Genomic DNA, 21,045 nt, shown 5'->3' with positions numbered 1-21,045 from the left:
TTATGGCATATTGCTACATCAGAGTTCGGGCAAAGACGGAGTGCATTCAGTGCTATAAATCTCTCTTGTTTTGGCTTATGGATACAATCAGTCTGACATTCTTTGATTTGATTTATTATTTTCACATGTATTATCATCGTGAAAAGTATTGTTCTTACACACTATCCAGACAAAACATACCATTCATAGAGAAGGAAACAAGAGAATGCAGAATGTTGTGTTGCAGTCATAGCTAGAGTGTAGAGAAAGATTAACTTAATGCAAGGTGAGTCCATTCAAAAGTCTGACAGCAGCAGGGAAGAAGCTGTTCTTGGGTCAGTTGGTATGTGACCTCTGACTTTTACCTTTTTCCCAAAGGGAGAAGGTGGAAGAGAGAATGTCCAGGGTGTGTGGGGTCCTTAATTATGCTGGCTGCTTTGCCGAGGCAGCTGGAAGTGTAGGCAGAGTCAATGGATGGGAGGCTGGTTTGCATGGTGGATTGGGCGACATTCATAACCTTTTGTAAATGCTTGCACTCTTTGGCAGAGCAGGAGCCATACCAAGCTGTGAAATAACCAGAAAGTGTGCTTTCTATGGTGCATCTGTAAAAGTTGGAGAAAATCATAGCTGACATGCCAAATTTCCTTAGTCTTCTGAGAAAATAGCAGTGTTGGTGAGCTTTCTTAACCACAGTGTCAGCATTGGAGGGACCAGGACAGGTTGTTGGTGATCTGGACATCTAAAAACATGAAGCTCTCAACTCTCGCTCTTCGTCCCCATTGAAGTAGGCAGGAACATGGTCTCCTTTATGCTTCCTGAAGTCGATGACAATGCTTCCCTTTCATTAAAATCATTTCTGCTTTTGCTCCAATATATTAAAAGCTCAATACTGTATCAAAGTCAGGAAAAACTAAATCAGTTCAGAATTATTCAAATCAGGCATAAATAGATTAATGGTCTCTCTTTGCTCCAGAAACAAAGGAATACTCTCAAAGCAGTTTCACCTATCCTTAGGGTGCGGTAAGAAGACTCATGCAATGGAAAGCAAAAAGTCAGTCAATTGCACATCAATCCTCTTTTGTCAAAATCTGAAATGTCTGTATTGCACATACAATTAATTGGCACTATGTAAATTTCCCATAAGTGTAACAAAATGTAAAAGTGCCCTAATTCAACTTAAAATCAGGAAAAAAACCCAGATGATAGCTGAATGTCAGAATATTGCTTACTCAAATTGAGGCATCTTTTCATAGATGGTCAGACATAATACTATAGGACCAAGAATACGAAAGTCTGGTCCACCATTTTGCCCATGGCCAATCTGCATCTTAACTCCATTTGCCTGCATAGTCTGCAAGTTATGCCCTGCAAATAAAGGAGCTTTAACTTACACATTTTGTTGCCTTCTTTATCGTAGCCGTGAAGATAAACAGCTCCAGTTTCAAAAGTCCATCGAGGAAGGTTAGACTCACTTAAATCTGTTAAGTAAAACAATGTTAATGATTAATGTCTGTTTTTACATAACTTTGCAGACAACGTCTTAGCAAATCTTTCAAAATATGGCCACATCTTTAGATTGAAGGCCAATGGAACTACACGATTCACAAATTCTGAGCAACTTCACAGCTCTAAGCTGGGTTAGTCAGTCTTATCGGCATAATAATTGAGACATGACAGTTTGTCTTAGCTTCTATTGTAAATAAGAACATAAGAAATAGGAGCAGGAGTAGGCCATCTAGCCCTTCGAGCCTGCCCCGCCATTCAATAAGATCATGGCTGATCTGTTGTGGCTCAGTTCCACTTTCCCGCCCTCTCCCCATAACCCTTAATCCCCTCTCTTATCAAGAACCCATCAACCCGCTTCTTAAAAATATTTAGCGAGGCAGCCTCCACCACTTCAACGGGCAGAGAATTCCAGAGATTCACCACCCTTTGAGTGAAGAAGTTCCTCCTCAACTCCGTTCTAAACCGCCTCCCCTTTATCTTGAGGCTGTGCCCCCTAGTCCTACTGTCTTTTTTGAGCGGGAAGAGTCTCTCCACCTCTATCCTATCCAATGTAGAGATGGAAAACAAATAGGCCTAAATTCCCAGTCCTGCCCATTCACGTGGCCTTTGCTGAAAAGTGCATGAATGCAAGGACCACTTCTGCAGAGCTTCGGCTAAAACAAGTTGCTTAAAAGAATCAAACACTTCCATCTGACCTCGGACCTTTGAAGAACTTCTTTTGCCTGATCAACAGCTTGTAATAGGAATATTGGTTTCATGATGAATGCACACTTATCTGAAACAAGAGAAACCCTCACTAGGTTGTCCAAGTTAATTACTGCTGACGGCAACTGGGAATTTTTGTAATTGGCTAAGAACCACAGCTCTTTGGGCTGTGCTAGGAGCTTCAATGAGCCAATCATCCAACTACAGATACAGAGATGCAATATACTTAGACAAACTTGTAGAAAACACAGGCTGTTGGTATCCGTCGAAGCGGCCTTCAGAATCGTGCACTAATAGAGCATAGCAGTCCCGAGTGATTCAAATAAACAAAACTTATTTGGAATTTGAAAGATATTACTTTTTTTGCATATTACACATTTGACAAGTAAAATAATTAAACAAGTTTTAATATATAGCTCGCCATACACACTTTGAGATTACCACAGTTTTCACAGAGTAAAACCAGCAAAGTACCAATAGAAGCACATTATATTTATCAATGTTTCTGCTCAGGCTATAAGCATATAAACGAAATGGAAGGTAACAGTTCCACAAAAAATATTCTAGGGAATAATTAAGGATGTCAAGGAAATTTCAAAAATGAATCCTGATCTTTTATCAATTAATCTTAATTTAAAAGTACATTTTTAATTGATGCAATTACTGCATCCATATTTTTTTAAAATTCTACACCTATTTTTAAAACTCAGAACAGGACAATTTAAATGTATGCTGCATCACAAAAGGCCATTAATGAATGAAGAAATAACTCAGAAAAGGGCTACATTTTAATGCAGAAGTTAAAAACAGAGCTCCACTAAATCATAGCACTACCTCAGTCTCAACATATGATCTACATTTCTAAGTGGAAAGGTGATCAGCAAGTTTTTCTAAATTAATTTAAATATTTAGAATGTGTTTCAATAACAGAGAAATATATGCACTACACAAGTTCTTGGAGGCATCACATCTCCCGAAGGTCCACATCTGTGTTAAGTGTTTAGAGTTGCAGCGCTTGAGGGCCCAGGTCAGGCAACTAGAGGTGCGCTTAGAGGATGCGTTTCTGGTCAGGGAAAATGAGGAGTTAATGGCTAGGAACCATGAGCAAGAGGAGGTCCCAGGGGCTGAGGAGCAGGATGGTTGGACAACTGTTAAGAGGAAAAAGAAGAATAGTCCTGGTCCTCACACCTCCCCAGTGGCCCAAGATTCATCGACAGGGGCACAAAAGGATAGACGGGGGGCCAGACTGATTTAGAGGGACAGAAGGGGGCTGGCAATGTGATAGTGGTAGGGGAATGGGAAGGTCAAAGGAATTGACAGGAGGTTCTGTGGGCAGAGGCGTGACTCCAGGACGGTGGTCTGCCTCCCTGGAGCAGGGGTACAGGATGTAACGGAAAGGATAGAGGGAATTTTGAAAGGGGAGGGGACCCAGGCAGAAGTAATAATACACGTAGGTGAGAGGGATGTAGGAAGACAGAGTAGGGCAGATGTACGCAGGCAATTTAGGGAGTTGGGGTCCAAACTGAAGAGCAGGACCTCCAGGGTGGCATTCTCTGGGCTGCTGCCTAGTACCAGCAGGGCTAGGAATAACGAGATCATGCAGCTGAATGCATGGTTGAGGGATTGGTGCAAGGTAGGGCTTTACTTTTGTAGACCACTGGGAGGTATTTGAGAGAGAAGGGCAACTGTATAGGAGGGATGGGGAAAATTTGAATGGGAAAGGGACAAATGTCTTAGCAGGGAGGTTAGCTGGAGTGTTTAGGCAGGGTTTAAACTAATAGGGAGGGGGGGTGGGGATGAGACTGATAGCTCATGAGACACTGGGGTCGGGAGTGAGTTGGGTGATAGGGTAGGTTTGGGTGAAAGGAAAATTATCAGGGGGAAGGAGGTTCTGAGTGGCCCTGGTGCGTTGGACTGCGTCTGTTTCAATGCGAGGAGTGTGACGGGTAAGACAGATGAGCTTAGGGCCTTGATGTTTGTGAGGAAGTTAGATGTGGTGGCAGTAACGGAGACGTGGTTACGTGAAGGGCAGGATTGGCAGCTGAATGTTCCTAGGTATAAGTGTTTTAGGTGTGACAGAGGAGGGTTGAAGAGAGGTGGTGGGGTGGCGTTGTTAGTAAAGGAGCACATCACAGCAGTGCAGAGGGAGGACAATATGGAGGAGTTAGGGATTGAGTCGCTGTGGGTGGAGTTGAGGAATAAAAAGGGAGAGATTACGATGCTAGGGGTATACTATAGGCCACCCAACAGCCCGAGGGCAGTGGAAGAAGGTATTTGCAGAGGCATTTTAGATAGGTGCAAAAAAAATAAGGTGGTTGTAGTGGGTGACTTTAATCTTCCTGGAGTGGATTGGAAGGTGCCTAGAGCTGGGGGTACGGAGGGAGAGGAGTTTGTAAAATGTGTGCTGGTAGGGTCCCTGGAGCAGTACGTAACTAGCCCGACTAGGGACGGGGCTATACTGGATTTAGTGTTGGGTAATGAGCCGGGGCAGGTGGTTGAGGTTGAGGTAGGCGAACACGTGGCTAACAGTGACCACAAGTCTATCTACTTTAGCATAAAAATGGAAAGGGATGAGTGCCGTTCGAAGGGGAGGGTTCTGAACTGGGGGAAGGCGAGCTATAGTCAGATTAGGTGGGAGCTGAGGGACACTGATTGGGAGGGGTTGTTAGCTGGCAAGTCCACGGTTGGTAAGTGGGAAGCTTTTAAGGGCAAACTGAAAATGTTGCAGGAAAGGCATGTGCCGGTAAAGAGGAAGGATGGGAAAGGCAAGATTAGAGAGCCGTGGATTACAGGGGGTGTCGAAGACTTGGTCAGGAAGAAGAGGGAGGCATATGTTAGGTCGAAACAACTAGGAACGGAGAGTGCGCTAGAGGAATAAAGAGAGAGTAGGAGGGAGCTAAAAAGGGGAGTTAGAAGGGCGAAAAGAGGGCATGAAATGGCTTTGGCTGATAGGATTAAGGAAAATCCAAAAGCATTTTACTCTTATATTAGGAGCAAGAGAGTGGTTAGAGGGAAAATTGGTCCTCTTAGGGACAAAGGAGGGGGGCTGTGTATCGAGTCGGAGGGAATGGGGGAGATCCTGAATGAATACTTTGCGTCGGTATTCACGAAGGAGGGGGGTTTGGTGTCTGGTGTCGTGTAATGTCTTGGAGGGAGCTGTAGATCAGTGGAAGGAAATATCCATTACGAGGGAGGAAGTGCTAAGGTTTCTAGGTGGCATAAAAACGGATAAAGCTCCGGGGCCTGATGGTATTTATCCCAGGCTGCTTAGGGAGGTGAAAGATGAAATTGCTGGGCATCTGACGCAAATCTTTGTCTCTTCCTTGGACACAGGTGAGGTCCCAGAGGACTGGAGGGTAGCAAATGTGGTACCGCTGTTTAAAAAGGGTAGTAGGGATAACCCTGGTAACTATAGACCAGTGAGTTTGACATTGGTGGTAGGAAAATTATTGGAAAAAATTCTTAGGGATAGGATGTATGAGCATTTGGAGCGTTGCGATCTGATTAGGGATACGCAACATGGCTTTGTTCGGGGGAGGTCTTGCCTTACGAATCTGGTAGAATTCTTCGAGGAGGTGACAAAAACGGTTGACGATGGGCGAGCCGTTGGTGTCATCTATATGGATTTCAGTAAGGCGTTTGACAAAGTCCCTCACGGTAGGCTGGTAGAAAAGGTTAAGGCACATGGGATACACGGACAGGTAGCTAGGTGGATTGAAAACTGGCTGGGCAATAGGAGACAGAGAGTAGTTGTCGAGGGGGTCCTTTTCTGGCTGGAGGCCAGTCACCAGTGGTGTGCCGCAGGGGTCAGTACTGGGACCTCTCCTCTTTGTAGTATATATAAACGAATTGGAAGAGGGCGTACGTGGTGCGATCAGCAAGTTTGCGGATGACACCAAGATGGCAGGATTGGCAGATGCCAAGGAGGACTGTCAGGTGACACAACAGGATATAGATAGGTTGGTATATTGGGCAGATAGATGGCAGATAGAATTTAATCCTGGCAAATGCGAGGTGATGCATTTTGGAAGGAATAATGCAGGGAGGAGTTACGTGATAAAAGGTAGACCGATTAAGAGTATAGAAATACAGAGGGACCTGGGAGTGCAGGTGCACAAGTCTCTGAAGGTGTCAACACAAGTAGAGAAGGTTGTGAAGAAAGCTTATGGAATGCTAGCCTTTATAGGAAGGGGTATAGAGTATAAGAGCTGCCGTCTAATGCTTCAGTTGTACAGAACGTTGGTTAGACCGCATTTGGAGTACTGCGTCCAGTTCTGGTCACCTTACTACCGGAAGGACGTGGAGACCCTGGAGAGGGTGCAGAGGTGGTTTACCAGGATGTTGCCTGGCATGGAAGGACTGAGTTACGAGGAAAGGTTGGAGAAACTGGGGCTCTTCTCCTTAGAAAGACGGAGATTAAGGGGGGATATGATAGAGGTGTATAAAATACTGAAGGGAATAGATAGAGTCAACAGTGGTAGGCTTTTCCCTAGATTGGGGACAATTACGAGAGGTCACGATCTAAGGGTGAGGGGGGAGAAGTATAATTTGGATACGAGAGGGTTTTTCACGCAGACTATAATTTGGATACGAGACGGTTTTTCACGCAGAGGGTTGTGGGGGTATGGAACGCGCTACCGAGTAGGGTGGTGGAGGCAGGCACGTTGGACTTGTTTAAGGTTTACTTAGATAGACACATGAGCGAAACAAGGATGGAGGGTTATAGTAGATGGTATTAAATAGGGTCAGAGCCTCGGGACGACACCGGAAATGTAGTATTACATGTTAACGTTTTGTCTTTTTATTCCAATGGTGTCGGTCCACCTTGTTGTCAAACGAGGGGCATGCACATGGTGGGTCGTGCGTGGGCTGCTCTTGGAGGTTCCGGGAGTGGCCTAGTACTTTGTGTCGTTGTGTGCGTAATCCTGGACCAGCAGACGGGCGCCACAACAGCTCAGTGACTATCACTGCTAGCTGTGCAGATACATGGATTTGGGCCTGTGTCTGTGGGAGTTTGCGGATTCTCCCTGTGGTTGCGTGGGTTTCCTCCCACACCCCAAAGATGTGCTCTTAGGCTGATTGGTGTACTAAATTGACACTATTCTCCCCTGAATCTGGCTACATTAGGGGTTCCACTCACATACACACAGGGCAGGGTAGGTGTAGGAAGATGCAGCGGCGCGGGCTCATTGGGCCGAAGGGCCTGTTTCCCGTGCTGGGTTGTTGTTGTTCTTCTTCTTCTTCTTACAAACAATGTGCAAACCATACATGTTCCAGGTCAATATTTTCCTGCATTTATTTTCTACATAATGGTCTTGCTCAATTTTATGAATGAGCATTATGCAGCTTCCCTCCCCGCGCGAAAATAATTTAAAGGTAATTGCCAGCCTATATATATTTTCATATTGCTGGCAACTTACCATGAACAGAAAATTCTTTTCTCCATTGAAAACTGTCATCGATCATTTTCAATGTGTCATCCACGTTGTGATGTCTCCATTGCAGATAGCTCTCAACCCACCCATCATCCTGCTGTAGTCTTTCAACATCTCGAGAATCATATTTCTCAGCTTTGTCTACAGGAAAAGACATTGCTGTTAGAAGAGTGAAGAACATTTCCCTACAAATGAAACTGATTTCCATTCATTTACTATCTGTATTTCTAACCCAGTGCGCTAAGACCATTCCCACTTCTCAGACACAAGATCAAATAGTTCACACTCATCTAGGCCAAATTTTAACCTGGCCTCGGTCAGAAAATTTCCTTCAATCTTTTTCTTCCCCAATTTAGTAATTAATTTCACTGGCTAATGATATCAGATGCAGATGATTTTATCCATGTAAAAGCAGATTTAAAACTAGAGACAGTCACAATGCAATTCTTCAAATACCATCAACCAAAACCTATTAGGATTAAACAGTGCTGACAGGGGACAAGGCAAAAATTATCAGTTATGAGTAGGAACTTACCAGGGTAGCACCTTCCAAACCCACATCTCCTACCATCTAGGGCAAGGACAGCAGAAACTTGGTAACACCATCACCTAAAAGTTCTAAGTCACTCACCATCCTGCCTTGGAAACATGTCGCCGTTCCTTCACTGTCAGGGGGCCAAAATCCCTCCCTGAAGTCCCTATGGTGTACCAACATCTTAGAGACTGCAGTAATTCATGAAAGTAGCTCATCACCATCTTCGAGGGCAATTAAGGATGGGTATTAAATGCTGGCCTAACCAGTGATGTCCATATCCCGTACATGAATTTTAAAAATATTGCAAAAACTGAACAGATCAGCATTACTTAATATGTGAATTAATCAGCGTCAGTGAACACATACCACAGCAAACAAAAAGGAACATATCATTAAGCTATGATTTTTCGATATGTTTTTTGAAATCACATTAATTCGGTGGTGGGATACACAGATCTCAAACCATTTTTGACACACGTGCAACCTAAATATCATTGGCTACGTATTACTTTAAATGGAAAGTTGCATATAATGTTAATTCACAATTTAAAGACTTTTATTTCATCTCAGTATGGATGGCAGTCATTTCAAATTGTTGGAATTAAGTGAAGTTTCCAAAAACAAAAGGTTTTCTAGGCTGCAAATTGCAAGAACACGAGACTACCTGATCTGCAGTCTTGGTCAAGTGTGGAGAAAAGCACCCACTATGCCAGTTGACATGGCAGACAAAAGTACAACTCTGCTTCAGGCTGAGACTGACATTTGCAGCATCCCATCAGCCATTCAAATAATCCTCCTCAGAATGCAGATTCTAATGATAACAAACTCAATTCAAAGGGTTTTAAAGTTTTTTTTAAAAGGAAGGACAATATCCTAACCTGAGCAGTAAACCCAGAGTACAGTAAATTCTTATGGATACACTATTTGCTAAAGGTGAAAACCTGTCAGCACAAGGCTTAAATATGCCTTGGAACTCTCAAGAGGTGGAGAGAAATCATGAAACCTGAAGAAATTAATAAGTTAATTATTCTCCTGTAATGTCTCATTCGCAACACTGGGTGGTACTCCAACAAACCTCCCAACTTTTCCAAACAGTAGCACAAACCATGTTTCCCAGTATAGTCTGCTCTTCTTAATTGAGGAACTTTAATTGTCTAATCATTTGATTTGTCCATCATTAAATTTCAATTTTGCAGTGTTACTCAAATTACTTCATTCAAATTATTAGATAATTCAATTTGAAGTGTAAAAAAAATGGATTACCTGGAGTACACGGTAATGACTGGATAGTTCAGTTTCAAAAGAAGAAATGCCAAGTGAAAATGAAAAACATTATCAAGTTTGAACAACAAGCAAATAATTCTGAAACTTGCAGCAAACTAGGGCATTGACCAGCAACTTTGTGGTTCACCAAGATCCAAAACTATTTAACCCTTGATCTTCTTCTCAACATTCGCCTTATATGAAGGGTCAACATAAATGCAAACTGCTATTACAGTTGAGAAAAAAAATATTGTTCACACTAAAACACAAACTAAACTAACAAAAGTTTGAAATGAAAGAGTTGATCAATTCAATTAAAAAAACAAACCAATTGTGGTCAACACCAAGTGGTCTCTAAGGTTTCAAAAGGTCAGAAGTGGGGATATTTGTTGGCGATTGCAGGATTCAGTACCATTTGCAACTCCTCAGACACTGAAACAATTTGTACTCGCAAGCAGCAAGACCTGGACAACGTTCAGTATGGTGCAGTTAAGTAGCAAGTAACATTGGTATCAAACATTCACAATCTCCAACACGAGTGAATACAACTATTACCATCACATTCAATGGGGCATTTCAATGGCTGAATCTCCATCAACATCCTGGGGATAATCATTGACCAAAAGCCTACTGGACCAGTTACATAAATATTGAGACCACAAAAGCAGGGAAGAGACTGGGAATTTTATGGTGAGTTACTGGCTGTCCAAACCTGTTCACTACCGACAAGGCACAAATCTGGAGGATGATGGAATACTCTCCACTTCCACTGATCTGTGCAACTCCAACAACACAAGAAACACAACACTATCTAGGATAAACTTGCTTGATGGCACCCCAGCCAAAGTCTGAAGAAAATAATTTGTTCCACCACCAGTACACAGTGGCAGCAATGTGGACAATCACAAGATACATTGTAGCAACTCACCAAATTTCCTTTGGCAGCACTTCCCAAGTCAGTTACTTCTACATCTAGAAGGAAAGGCTAGCAGATGCATAGGGATAGGCATGAACCTCGGGTCAGTAGTTTTAGCTGGGGGAAGGGTAATTATGAGGCCATTAGGAGAGAATTAGGAAGCATTGATTGGACTAGGAGATTACAGGGACTAGGAACGTCTGAAATGTGGAGTTTTTTCAAGGAGCAGCTACTGTGGGTCTGTGATAGGTATGTCCCTGTCAGGCAAGGAGGAATTGGTAGGGCTAGGGAACCGTGGTGCACAAAAAAAGTTGATTTGTTGGTTAGGAAGAAGAAGGAGGCCTATGTTCGGATGAGGCTTGAGGGCTCGGGTAGTGCAGTAGAAAGCTTTAGATTGGCTTGGAGGGAGTTGAAGAGGGAGTTAAGAAGGGCTAGAAGAGGGCATGAGATGACTTTGGCTGATAGGATTAAGGAGAATCCTAAGGCGTTCTATAGGTATGTCAAGAACAGAAGGTTGGTTAGGGCAAGATTAGGGCCAGTTACAGACAGTAGGGGGAAGTTGTGTGTGGAACCGGAAGAGATTGGAGAGGCATTGAACCATTATTTCTCTTCGGTGTTCACGCAGGACGATATGAATGTAGCTGAGGAGGTCACTGGGGTGAAGGGGTGTAAAATAGAAAGTATTGTAGTTGATACAGAGGATGTTTTGGATATTCTAGATGGGTTGAAAATAGATAAGTCCCCTGGTCCGGACGGGATTTACCCTAGGATTCTATGGGAGGCAAGAGAGGTGATTGCAGAGCCACTGGCTCTGATCTTCAGGTCGTCGTTGGTCTCTGGTATAGTACCGGAAGATTGGAGGACAGCGAATGTTGTCCCATTGTTTAAGAAGGGGAGCAGAGACTCCCCTGGGAATTACAGACCAGTGAGTCTTACTTCTGTAGTGGGCAAGGTTTTAGAAAGAATTATTAGGGATAGGATTTATAGTTATTTGGAGAGTAATGAATTGATTAGAGATAGTCAGCATGGTTTTGTAGCGGGAAGGTCATGCCTTACTAACCTTATTGAGTTCTTTGAGAAGGTGACCAAAGAGGTGGATAGGGGTAAGGCAGTAGATGTCGTATATATGGATTTTAGTAAGGCGTTTGATAAGGTTCACCATGGTATGCTTCTGCAGAAAATGCAGATGTATGGGATTGGTGGTAATTTAGGTACTTGGATCAGGAATTGGTTAGCAGATAGGAGACAGAGGGTGGTGGTTGATGGTAATTATTCATCATGGAGTGCGGTTACGAGTGGTGTGCCTCAGGGATCTGTTTTGGGGCCACTGCTGTTTGTAATCTTTATTAATGATCTGGATGAGGGTATAGTTGGGTGGATTAGTAAGTTTGCTGATGACACCAAAGTCAGAGGTGTGGTAGATTGTGAGGAAGGGTGTCGAAGTTTGCAGGGTGACTTGGACAGGTTGCAGAGCTGGGCCGCGAGGTGGCGGATGGAGTTTAATGCGGAGAAGTGTGAGGTAATCCATTTCGGTAGGAATAACAGATGTGTTGAGTATAGGGCTAACGGGAGGACTTTGAATAGAGTGGAGGAGCAGAGGGATCTAGGTGTATGTGTACATAGATCCCTGAAAGTTGGGAATCAAGTAGATAAGGTTGTTAAGAAGGCGTACGGTGTCTTGGCGTTTATTGGTAGGGGGATTGAATTTAGGAGTCGCAGCGTCATGTTGCAACTGTACACAACTCTGGTGCGGCCGCACTTGGAGTACTGTGTGCAGTTCTGGTCCCCACATTACAGGAAGGATGTGGAGGCTTTGGAGAGGGTGCAGAGGAGGTTTACCAGGATGTTGCCTGGTATGCAGGGGAGGTCCTATGAGGAGAGACTGAGGGATTTGGGGTTGTTTTCACTGGAAAGAAGGCGGCTAAGAGGGGATCTTATAGAAACATATAAGATGATTAGAGGTTTAGATAGGGTGGATGGTGATAGCCTGTTTCCTCGGATGGAGAAATCTAGCACGAGGGGGCATGGCTTTAAATTAAGGGGGGGTAGTTATAGGACGGATGTCAGGGGCAGGTTCTTTACACAGAGGGTGGTGAGGGACTGGAATGCCCTGCCTGCTGCAGTTGTAAATGCACCTAGTTTGGGGGCGTTTAAGAGATTGGTGGATAAGTTTATGGACGAAAAGGGATTGGTTTAGATTAGTGGGTCAATGTTTTTTTTTAAAAATAAGACTGGTCGGCGCAACATTGTGGGCCGAAGGGCCTGTTCCGCGCTGTAATGTTCTATGTTCTATGTTCTATCACCACCACCTGCAAGTTCACCTCCAAGCCACGCACGATACGGGCTTGGAATACATCCCTTTTCTTTCACTATCACAGAATCAAGAAACATAGGAAATAGGAGCAGGAGAAGACCATTCGGCCTGAGTCTGCTCTACCATTCATTCTGCCTTAATTACTATCTGGTGGCTCTGACTGACATCTATCATTATGAAGTGCTTCGAAAAGCTTAGTCATGGAACAAATCAATTCCTGTCTCCCAGACTGCCCGGAACCACTACAGTTCACCTATCGCTGCAATAGGTCCACAGCAGATGCCATCTCCCTGGTCCTATACTCAATGCTGGAACACCTAGGTAACAAATACACCTACGTCAGGCTCCTATTCATAGACTACAGCTCAGCCTTCAACACTATTATTCCTCCGAGACATCTCCAAACTTCGTGGCCTGGGGCTCAGCCCCTTCCTCTGCAACTAGATCCTAGACTTCCTAACCTATAGACCGCAGTAAGGATAGGCAACAACACCTCCCCCGCAATCAATACAGGTGGTCCGCAAGGCTGTATCCTCAGCCCTTTACTATACTCCTTATACACCTATGACTGTGGCCAAATTTCCCTCTAACTCGATTTTCAAATTTACTGATGACATCACCGCAGTGGGTTGGATCTCAAATAATGCTGAGACACAGTACAGGAAAGAGATAGCACATCTGGTGAACTTATGCAATGACAATAGTCATCAAGGGAGAGATATCTCTTTCATTTTGTTGACATTTACTTCAGGAAGCATAGTGGAGAGCATGCCCGTCTACATCAATGGGACAAAGTAGAAATGGTCAAGGGCTTCAAGTTTTTAGGTGTCCAGATCACCAACAACCTGTTCTACAGTTAAAGCCCACCAATGCCTCTACTTTCTCAGGAGACTAAGGAAATTTGGCATGTCCTTAGCAACTTTTACCAATGCACCATAGAAAGCATTCTTTCTGGTTCTAGCACAGGTTAGTACGGCTCCTGCTGTGTCCAAGACTTCAATGAGCTACAAAGGGTCGTGAACAAAGTCCAGTCCATCATTCAAACCAATGTCTCATCCACTGACACTGTCTTCACTTCCCGCTACCTCAAAAGCGGCCGGCATAATTAAGGGCCCCACACGCCCCGGACATACTCTCTTCCACTTTCTTCCTTCAGGAGAACGACACAAAAATACGTGATACTCGAGTACACGTACCAACCGATTCAAAAACAGCTCCTTCCCTGCTGCCAGATTTTTGAATGGGCTTACCTCACATTAAATTGATCTTTCTCTACACCCTAGCTATGACTGTAGCACTTCATTCTGCACTCTTGCCTTTCCTTCCCTATATACGGTATGCTTTATCTGTATAGCACGCAAGAAACAGTACTTTTCACTGTGTACTAATATATGACAATAATAAATCAAATTTTGATCATGGCTGATCATCCAACTCAAGAGCCTGATCCCACCTCCCCCGGTCCCCATATCCTTTGATCCCCTTTGCCTCAAGTGCTATATCTAGCTGCCTATTGAAAACATTCAATGTTTTGTCCTCAACCACATCTTGTGGTAGCAAATTTCACACTCTGATCACTCTCTGCGTGAAGAAATTTCTCACCTCTGTCCTAAATCATCTACCTTGTACCCTCAGCTTGTGATCTCTGATTCTGGAGACATCCTTCCAGCATCTATCTTGTCTAGTCCTATTAGAACTTTATAGATTTCAAGGAGATCCCTCCTCATTTTTCTTAACTGCAATGAATACAATCCTAATTGACTCAATCTCCTCATCTATCAGTCCTGTCACCCTAGGAATCAGTCCGCTAAACCTTCTCTGCATTCCCTCTAGAGCAAAAGCATCTTTCCATAGATAAGGAGACCAAAACTGCACACAATATTTCAGGTATGGCCTCATCAAGGCCCTATATAATTGCTTCAAGACATCCGTGCTCCAGTACTCAAACCCTCTCACAATGAAAGCCTTCTTTACCCCCTATTGTGCCTGCATGCTTACCTTCAGTGACTGGTGTAACAGGAAACCCAGGTTTTGTTGCATATTCCCCTCTTTCAATTTATATCCACTCAGAAAATAATCTGCCTTCACCTTTTAGCTACCAAAGCGGATAAACTCAAATTATCCACATTAAACTGCATTGCACCCTCCCTAACAGCACTGTGGTGTGCTTGCATCTTGTCTATCAGAGAAGCTGAAGAATGTGGTTCATCACCACCTTTTCAAGGGCAATTAAGGACCATTAAGAAATGCTGGTCTGCTCACAACTCTCCATTGATTTTTTTTGGATAATATTTGTTTATTACAAGCCTTCAAAAAGGGACTAGTGGCAAGGGTGAATTTTATAATATACTTTAAATTGGAAATATCTTTACTTAATAGAACAAACCATCCTTGCAATAATTCAACTGGAAAGGTAGTTAAAATCCTTCTTAACATTGGGGCTTGCTGGTTTCAGCATTTCTGTAAACTCTGGCAAATTTCCAACAAAAAGGTGCTGCACAACTCCCTCCCAACTTGAGCTTTCAATGTAAATACCAAACAGCTTGCCATGAGAGTCAAAGGGAGCCAAGAAAACATAACTGCCAGCAGACAGCAGCAACAGTGTTCCTGCCCACGTTTTCACAAGCAATCAGCTTGTACAGACCTTCCTCAGGTACCAGCAGTAGCAAACATGTCACAAGCATTAACTTAAAAACACCACATGCAGTTGTTTTATAGCGTATTTGCATTGCAACATTGCCTACTGAGGGTAAACTGCAAAATAAAGGGAGTTGGGCTTGCTTCTGGAAGCAACAATGGTTTCGATCTTGGTCTTAGGAGGAAAAAGTATCACTGGTAAAATAAATGTTCATTGCTGATTAGAATGAAGTTACAAATAAAACCACAAGTTCATACAAAGATGCCATATGGCCCTTTGTCTGTGGCTCTTATTTGCCAAACCAACACAAAACTAATCCATTGCCCCGTTCTCCCTGCTTCAAATACATACAAGAACATAAGAAATAGGAGCAGGAGTCGGCCATCTAGCCCTTTGAGCCTGCCCCGCCATTCAATAAGATCATGGCTGATCTGTCGTGGCTCAGTTCCACTTTCCCGCCCTCTCCCCATAACCCTTAATCCCCTCTCTTATCAAAAACCCATCAACCCGCGTCTTAAAAATATTTAGCGAGGCAGCCTCCACCACTTCAACGGGCAGAGAATTCCAGAGATTCCCTTTGAGTGAAGAAGTTCCTCCTCAACTCCGTTCTAAACCGCACCCCCCTTTATCTTGAGGCTGTGCCCCCTAGTCCTACTGTCCTTTCTGAGCGGGAAGAGTCTCTCCACCTCGATCCTATCCATCCCATTCATCATCTTATATGTCTCAATGAGATCTCCCCTCATTCTACTAAACTTTAACGAGTACAAGCCTAGTTTATTCAGCCTCTCCTCATAGCTCAACCCCCTCAACTCCGTTCCCCTCATATCCAGTTGCCCCTTAAGATAGTCGAGGCAAGAAACCACTGTCTACTTTCCTAAAACATTTTCTGGACCAACAAACCCTCTGTGTAATGCTGACCAACCTCTATCCCCAGTTATTATTAAAGACCAGCTAGAGGGCCCAGTTCCACACACACAGCCTCTGCCACTAACTTAATTTTCTCTTTCCCCTGAAAACTACAAGAAAAGTAAACAAGGAAAGAAAAAAGTTGGTGACAATTATCAAGTATTCTATCTGTATCCCAGGGCTTCAGTTTATTTAAAAATGAAATCCAGGAATCCTCAGGGTCCCATGAACACCAAAGGGGATGTCACATTATAGGAAAAAGAAACATGCTAGAAAATAATTTAAATTTTAACATCACTTCTAACTGATTGAAATTACAAAAATAATTTATTGTAGTCCCAAGTGATCTGAGTTATTAGCACCACAGGATAAGCACAATAAAGTCAGACTTCAATATAATTCAGTTCTTTTAAGCATTAGGATGGGAAGCATCAAAGTGAAACAGGCTGCAATTCATAAAGCACTTGAGCTTCACTTTTATGGCCTATGACATTATCTGAATTCCCGTTGTGAATTTCTGTCGTATTCACTCCCTCTGACTTCATTCCACAACCTTCAATCAAGATAACTCCACAACCAACGATGACTATTACATATTGATATTTTGTTTCAAATTACTACATTTGGAAGTGCACTCTGCTATGTTGCAGTGATCATACTGCATTAAAAACTAGATTATAGTCCAAAATATTCTACACTCCTGCTTTGCTTTATGGTTATCTAAATTTATTCTTTACCAATGCTGGTTAATTGACTGACTTTAAAAAAAATCCGTACCAAGAGAAATCATTTTGCAGCTAGTACATGGCTTACAGGACTAAATTATGAAGACAGGTTGCATTAACTTGGCTTACGGGCACATTTAGAATGAAATAGGTAATTCTCGTTGGTAAATCTCAAGAATTGCATTTTTCTGGCTCACAGTGGAGTTCTGAGAAAAAAATCAGATTACTATCTCAAACATCTCTTGGCACTGCTAGAGATGGTGCACTGCCCCATAAATAGTCCCAGCGCTAGACCTACAAAGCTAAGAAATTATCTAGCATAAAAAGCAAAAGCCATGACAAAAGTGTGCATTTATACGTGTGTCACAAAATATGCAGGACTCTTTTACACTTCCCCGCATTCAGGTTCGTAAATAAGGGAATATCTATGTTAAACATCCCGCAAAGCATCCATGACCAGACACTTCCTAACAATGGCTTCAAGTTGCTTTGCTTGATATTTACTGGTCAGGATAGTGATTTTTCACAAAGGTATCAAAGCTACATACATTAATATACTTCCAACAATTCCAACTGATTACAATTATAAATGTACTATATTGTTTCTGCACAAAAGCTGATAAATTGAGTATATTTAAAATATAGTTGGCTATTCACCCCATTAACTGAAAATTTCCTTTGTTTGATAGGGGGCTGACCGACTTCCCAATAACTGGGCACCAATTATTCAGCAATGTTAAAATCCTTAGAAATATTCAAAATTTGCTTGATCAAGGCCAGATGAAAATTGATTTTTCACAGTTACTGACCATATATTGCATCAGTTATCATCAAACTCATTGAATCCAATCAGTAAAATGTGGCTTCATATACTATCAATGAGCTATATTATCGAGTTGGTTGATGGCAGAGTCAGGAGGTTCTGGGTTCAAGACTCACTCCAGAGACTTGAAAACAAAAAAAAAAATAGGGTAACTGGTACAGTACTGAGGGGAATTGCAAATCAAAATCTCATCTGCCCTCTCAAGTGGGTGTAAAAGATCCCATGGCACTATATTGAAGAACAGCAAGAGAATTTTCCCTGGGGTCCTAACCAACATTTATTCTTCAAATCAACATTGCAAAACAAAACAGATTATGTAGTCATTGATGTTTGTGAGTTTGCTGCGTACAACTAGTTGTCGTGTGTCATATTTTAGAACAGCAACTACACTTCATCAGTTGTAAAGCATTTTGGGATGCCGAGGTTGTGAAAGAACATAAGAAATAGGAGCAGGAGTAGGCCATCCAGCCCTTCGAGCCTGCCCCGCCATTCAATAAGATCATGGCTGATCTGTCGCTGCTCAGTTCCACTTTCCCGCCCTCTCCCCATAACCCTTAATCCCCTCTCCTATCAAAAACCCATCAACCCGCGTCTTAAAAATATTTAGCGAGGCAGCCTCCACCACTTCAACGGGCAGAGAATTCCAGAGATTCACCACCCTGAGTGAAGAAGTTCCTCCTCAACTCCGTTCTAAACCGCCTCCCCTTTATCTTGAGGCTGTGCCCCCTAGTCCTACTGTCTTTTTTGAGCGGGAAGAGTCTTTCCACCTCTATCCTATCCATCCCATTCATCATCTTATACGTCTCAATGAGATCTCCTCTCATTCTTCTAAACTCTAACGAGTACAAAGTCTAAAGGTGTCACATAAATGCAAGTTTTTCTTACATCTAACAATATGAAGCTTCCACTTTTTGACTGATAATTTATCCTGATTAAAACAAAACAACAATATAGTTTCCTGTGAGTTAAACTTGAGCCATGCAAAAGTTTGCCCTCAAATGTATTTGAAAAAGCAGGTAAAAAGCAAGTAGCATTTACTAGGCCTGACTTCTTGTGTGTACCCACTCCCATTTTCATGTTCACAACTAGGGGAAAAAATCTATAATAAACATGCCATTAAGCATCCAGGACCAGAGCCTTATTAACAGCTGAGAGTTGTTCTGCTTATTTATAGTCCACAGAAAAACAACTTCAAAACCTCATTTATTAGCATTTTATAAAAATACAACTGTCAAATGTAGTTTTTCTGCTAAATTCTCCCTAGAAAAAAAATTAAAAAGCAATGTGTGAAAAAGACCATCTCTTCGCCATAATTTCAACAGCCTCTGAATTGAACAAAGAAATGTGTATTTACATCCATTTTAAAACCTCAGTCTCTCCCAAGGCACCTCTACTGTTAATTAAGTACTTTTGAATTACCATGGTTATAGTAGGTGCAACCAATTACCACACAGCAACTACCCCACAAACAATATTAAAGGTAAATTATCAGATTATCTGCTTAGCTCTTCTTCAAACAGTGCCGTGGGATCTTTCCTGTTTACCTTAACTGACAAATGGGGCCTCAGCTTAATCATCTCATTCAAAGGGCAGTACCCTTGCCACTGAATCACCCCTTTGTGACAGCACCGTAATGTTAGCCTAGATTTTGCACAAAACTTGAACTCCAACCTTCTGACCCAGCCCAAAACTATACCTAGTTTCTCTGCCATAAATCAACCCATCAACTGCTGAATTCAAAGACCATACTATTCCACATTCCAACAGCACCAGCAACCATTTAATAATCTGCCCAGGTGGCCATTTATCATGTGTGGCAGTTAAAGCTTTTGACAGGCCTGACTAGATACTTCCTCAGACTCAACATCATTAATCACTCAAAAGTAGGCATCAACCACCTACAAGCTGGAGTGTGCTATTATTGTCCAATATCTAGTTAAACGAAAAGTATAACCGAGGAAGTGCAGTGTGAGATTAAAAGCCACTACACAACGTTGCAGAATCAGAGGGAGATTGCAAGTTGAAAGTCTGGAATTTGTATGTATCAGAACAAAGCCCTGACCAATTTATGAACAGACTTCCAAATCAATATTTTGGGGAACAAAGAGCAAGCAGAAGTTGATGGAATATGTGAGGTGGGTTTGATTTCGATCGGAATTCAAACAACAAGTTCTGAAGCAGGGCACAGGTCAGAATGAGAGAAGGAAAGTGAAGAAGTGGAACCTGGAAGTGTGGATGAAGCCTTCAGCAGCAGGCAAGGGAAGCAGGTGCTCTTGACATAATGGATATGAAATTTGAAACTTCATCTGTGGTTAAAACAGGACAGAAATCATTCACTGCCACATTGTGCAATAGCAAGCAGCTGGGAGCTGGATGGAATGTAAAGTTAGGATGTGGAATATGTAACAAGTCTATGTATCATACAAGTCCATAAACAAATAATGGTAGAAGCCCTTATATATACCCGGTTTGGGATAACCACAAGGCAGATCCCTGGCTCAATGTCAACTGATGTTTCACTCTGAGCCTGCTTTTCTTTCCAGCTCCCCACCTGCTTTCTCTTGCTCAACGTGGCAGTGAATGATATTTGTCCTGTTATAACCTCAAGATGAAGTTTATCAAGAACACCTATTTCACCTTTCGATCTTTATCTGCTTCCCTTGCTTGCTGCTGAAGGCTTCATCCACACTTCCAGGTTCCACTTCTTCACTTCCCTTCTCTGTCATTCTGATCTGTGTTCAGCACAAACAATAGCTTCAGAGTCCGGGGGAGGGACCGCGGGATGGAACGGCCAGGGAGACCGGAGGGGGGGAAGGGGGAGACCGGAGGGGGGGGAAGGGGGAGACCGGAGGGGGGGGAAGGGGGAGACCGGAGGGGGGGGAAGGGGGAGACCGGAGGGGGGGGAAGGGGGAGAGACCGGAGGGGGGGGAAGGGGGAGACCGGAGGGGGGGGAAGGGGGAGACCGGAGGGGGAGTTTGGTGTTGGTGTTGGAGCTGGAGGGTGGGGTAGGGTCAGACCAAACTCCCTCCCCGTCTCTGGATGATCCACTCGGACCGGAGCCTCCCTCCCAACATGAGCGCAGCAGCTACTGTACCTTGTTGTAAATATTCGCTGTTAAAACGCTGCCTCGTCTCGTCTATTAACTTCGCTCTTTCCTACAAAAGATAAGAGGAGAGTGGTTATTGTCTGAGCTGCTGAGTCTCCGTCTCCCCCAGAGCTGCCAGCCTCTTACCTCCATCACACACTCAGCGGCAGCAGCAGCCACAGCCAGCCGGTCATGTGACCCTGCTGACCTCTCAC

General features: G+C 43.2%; 1 protein-coding gene across 2 annotated transcripts in view; it reads right to left on the bottom strand.

The window, feature by feature from the left end:
- mospd2 (motile sperm domain containing 2) overlaps window positions 1–21,018 on the bottom strand; it is an 83,807-nt gene extending 62,789 nt beyond the window's left edge. The window contains exons 1-4 of one of the 2 annotated variants that reach the window (XM_080204026.1): window positions 20,978–21,018; window positions 20,840–20,900; window positions 7,611–7,766; window positions 1,371–1,457 (exon numbers count right to left, since the gene is read on the bottom strand). In XM_080204026.1, the coding sequence (XP_080060152.1) occupies window positions 1,371–1,457; window positions 7,611–7,766; window positions 20,840–20,900; window positions 20,978–20,983 (310 nt within the window). In that variant the 5' untranslated portion in view covers window positions 20,984–21,018. The remainder of the gene's footprint in view (window positions 1–1,370; window positions 1,458–7,610; window positions 7,767–20,839; window positions 20,901–20,977) is intronic. The other variant, XM_080204024.1, reaches the window with a different exon arrangement.
- Between the last annotated feature and the right edge of the window lie 27 nt (window positions 21,019–21,045).

The sequence above is a fragment of the Carcharhinus amblyrhynchos genome, chromosome 15 (genome assembly GCF_965287045.1).
Source record: "Carcharhinus amblyrhynchos chromosome 15, sCarAmb.v2.hapA, whole genome shotgun sequence".
NCBI classification, from domain to species: domain Eukaryota; kingdom Metazoa; phylum Chordata; class Chondrichthyes; order Carcharhiniformes; family Carcharhinidae; genus Carcharhinus; species Carcharhinus amblyrhynchos.
Note: the sequence above shows the minus strand (reverse complement) of the source record. Positions and strands in the feature narration are given on the sequence as shown.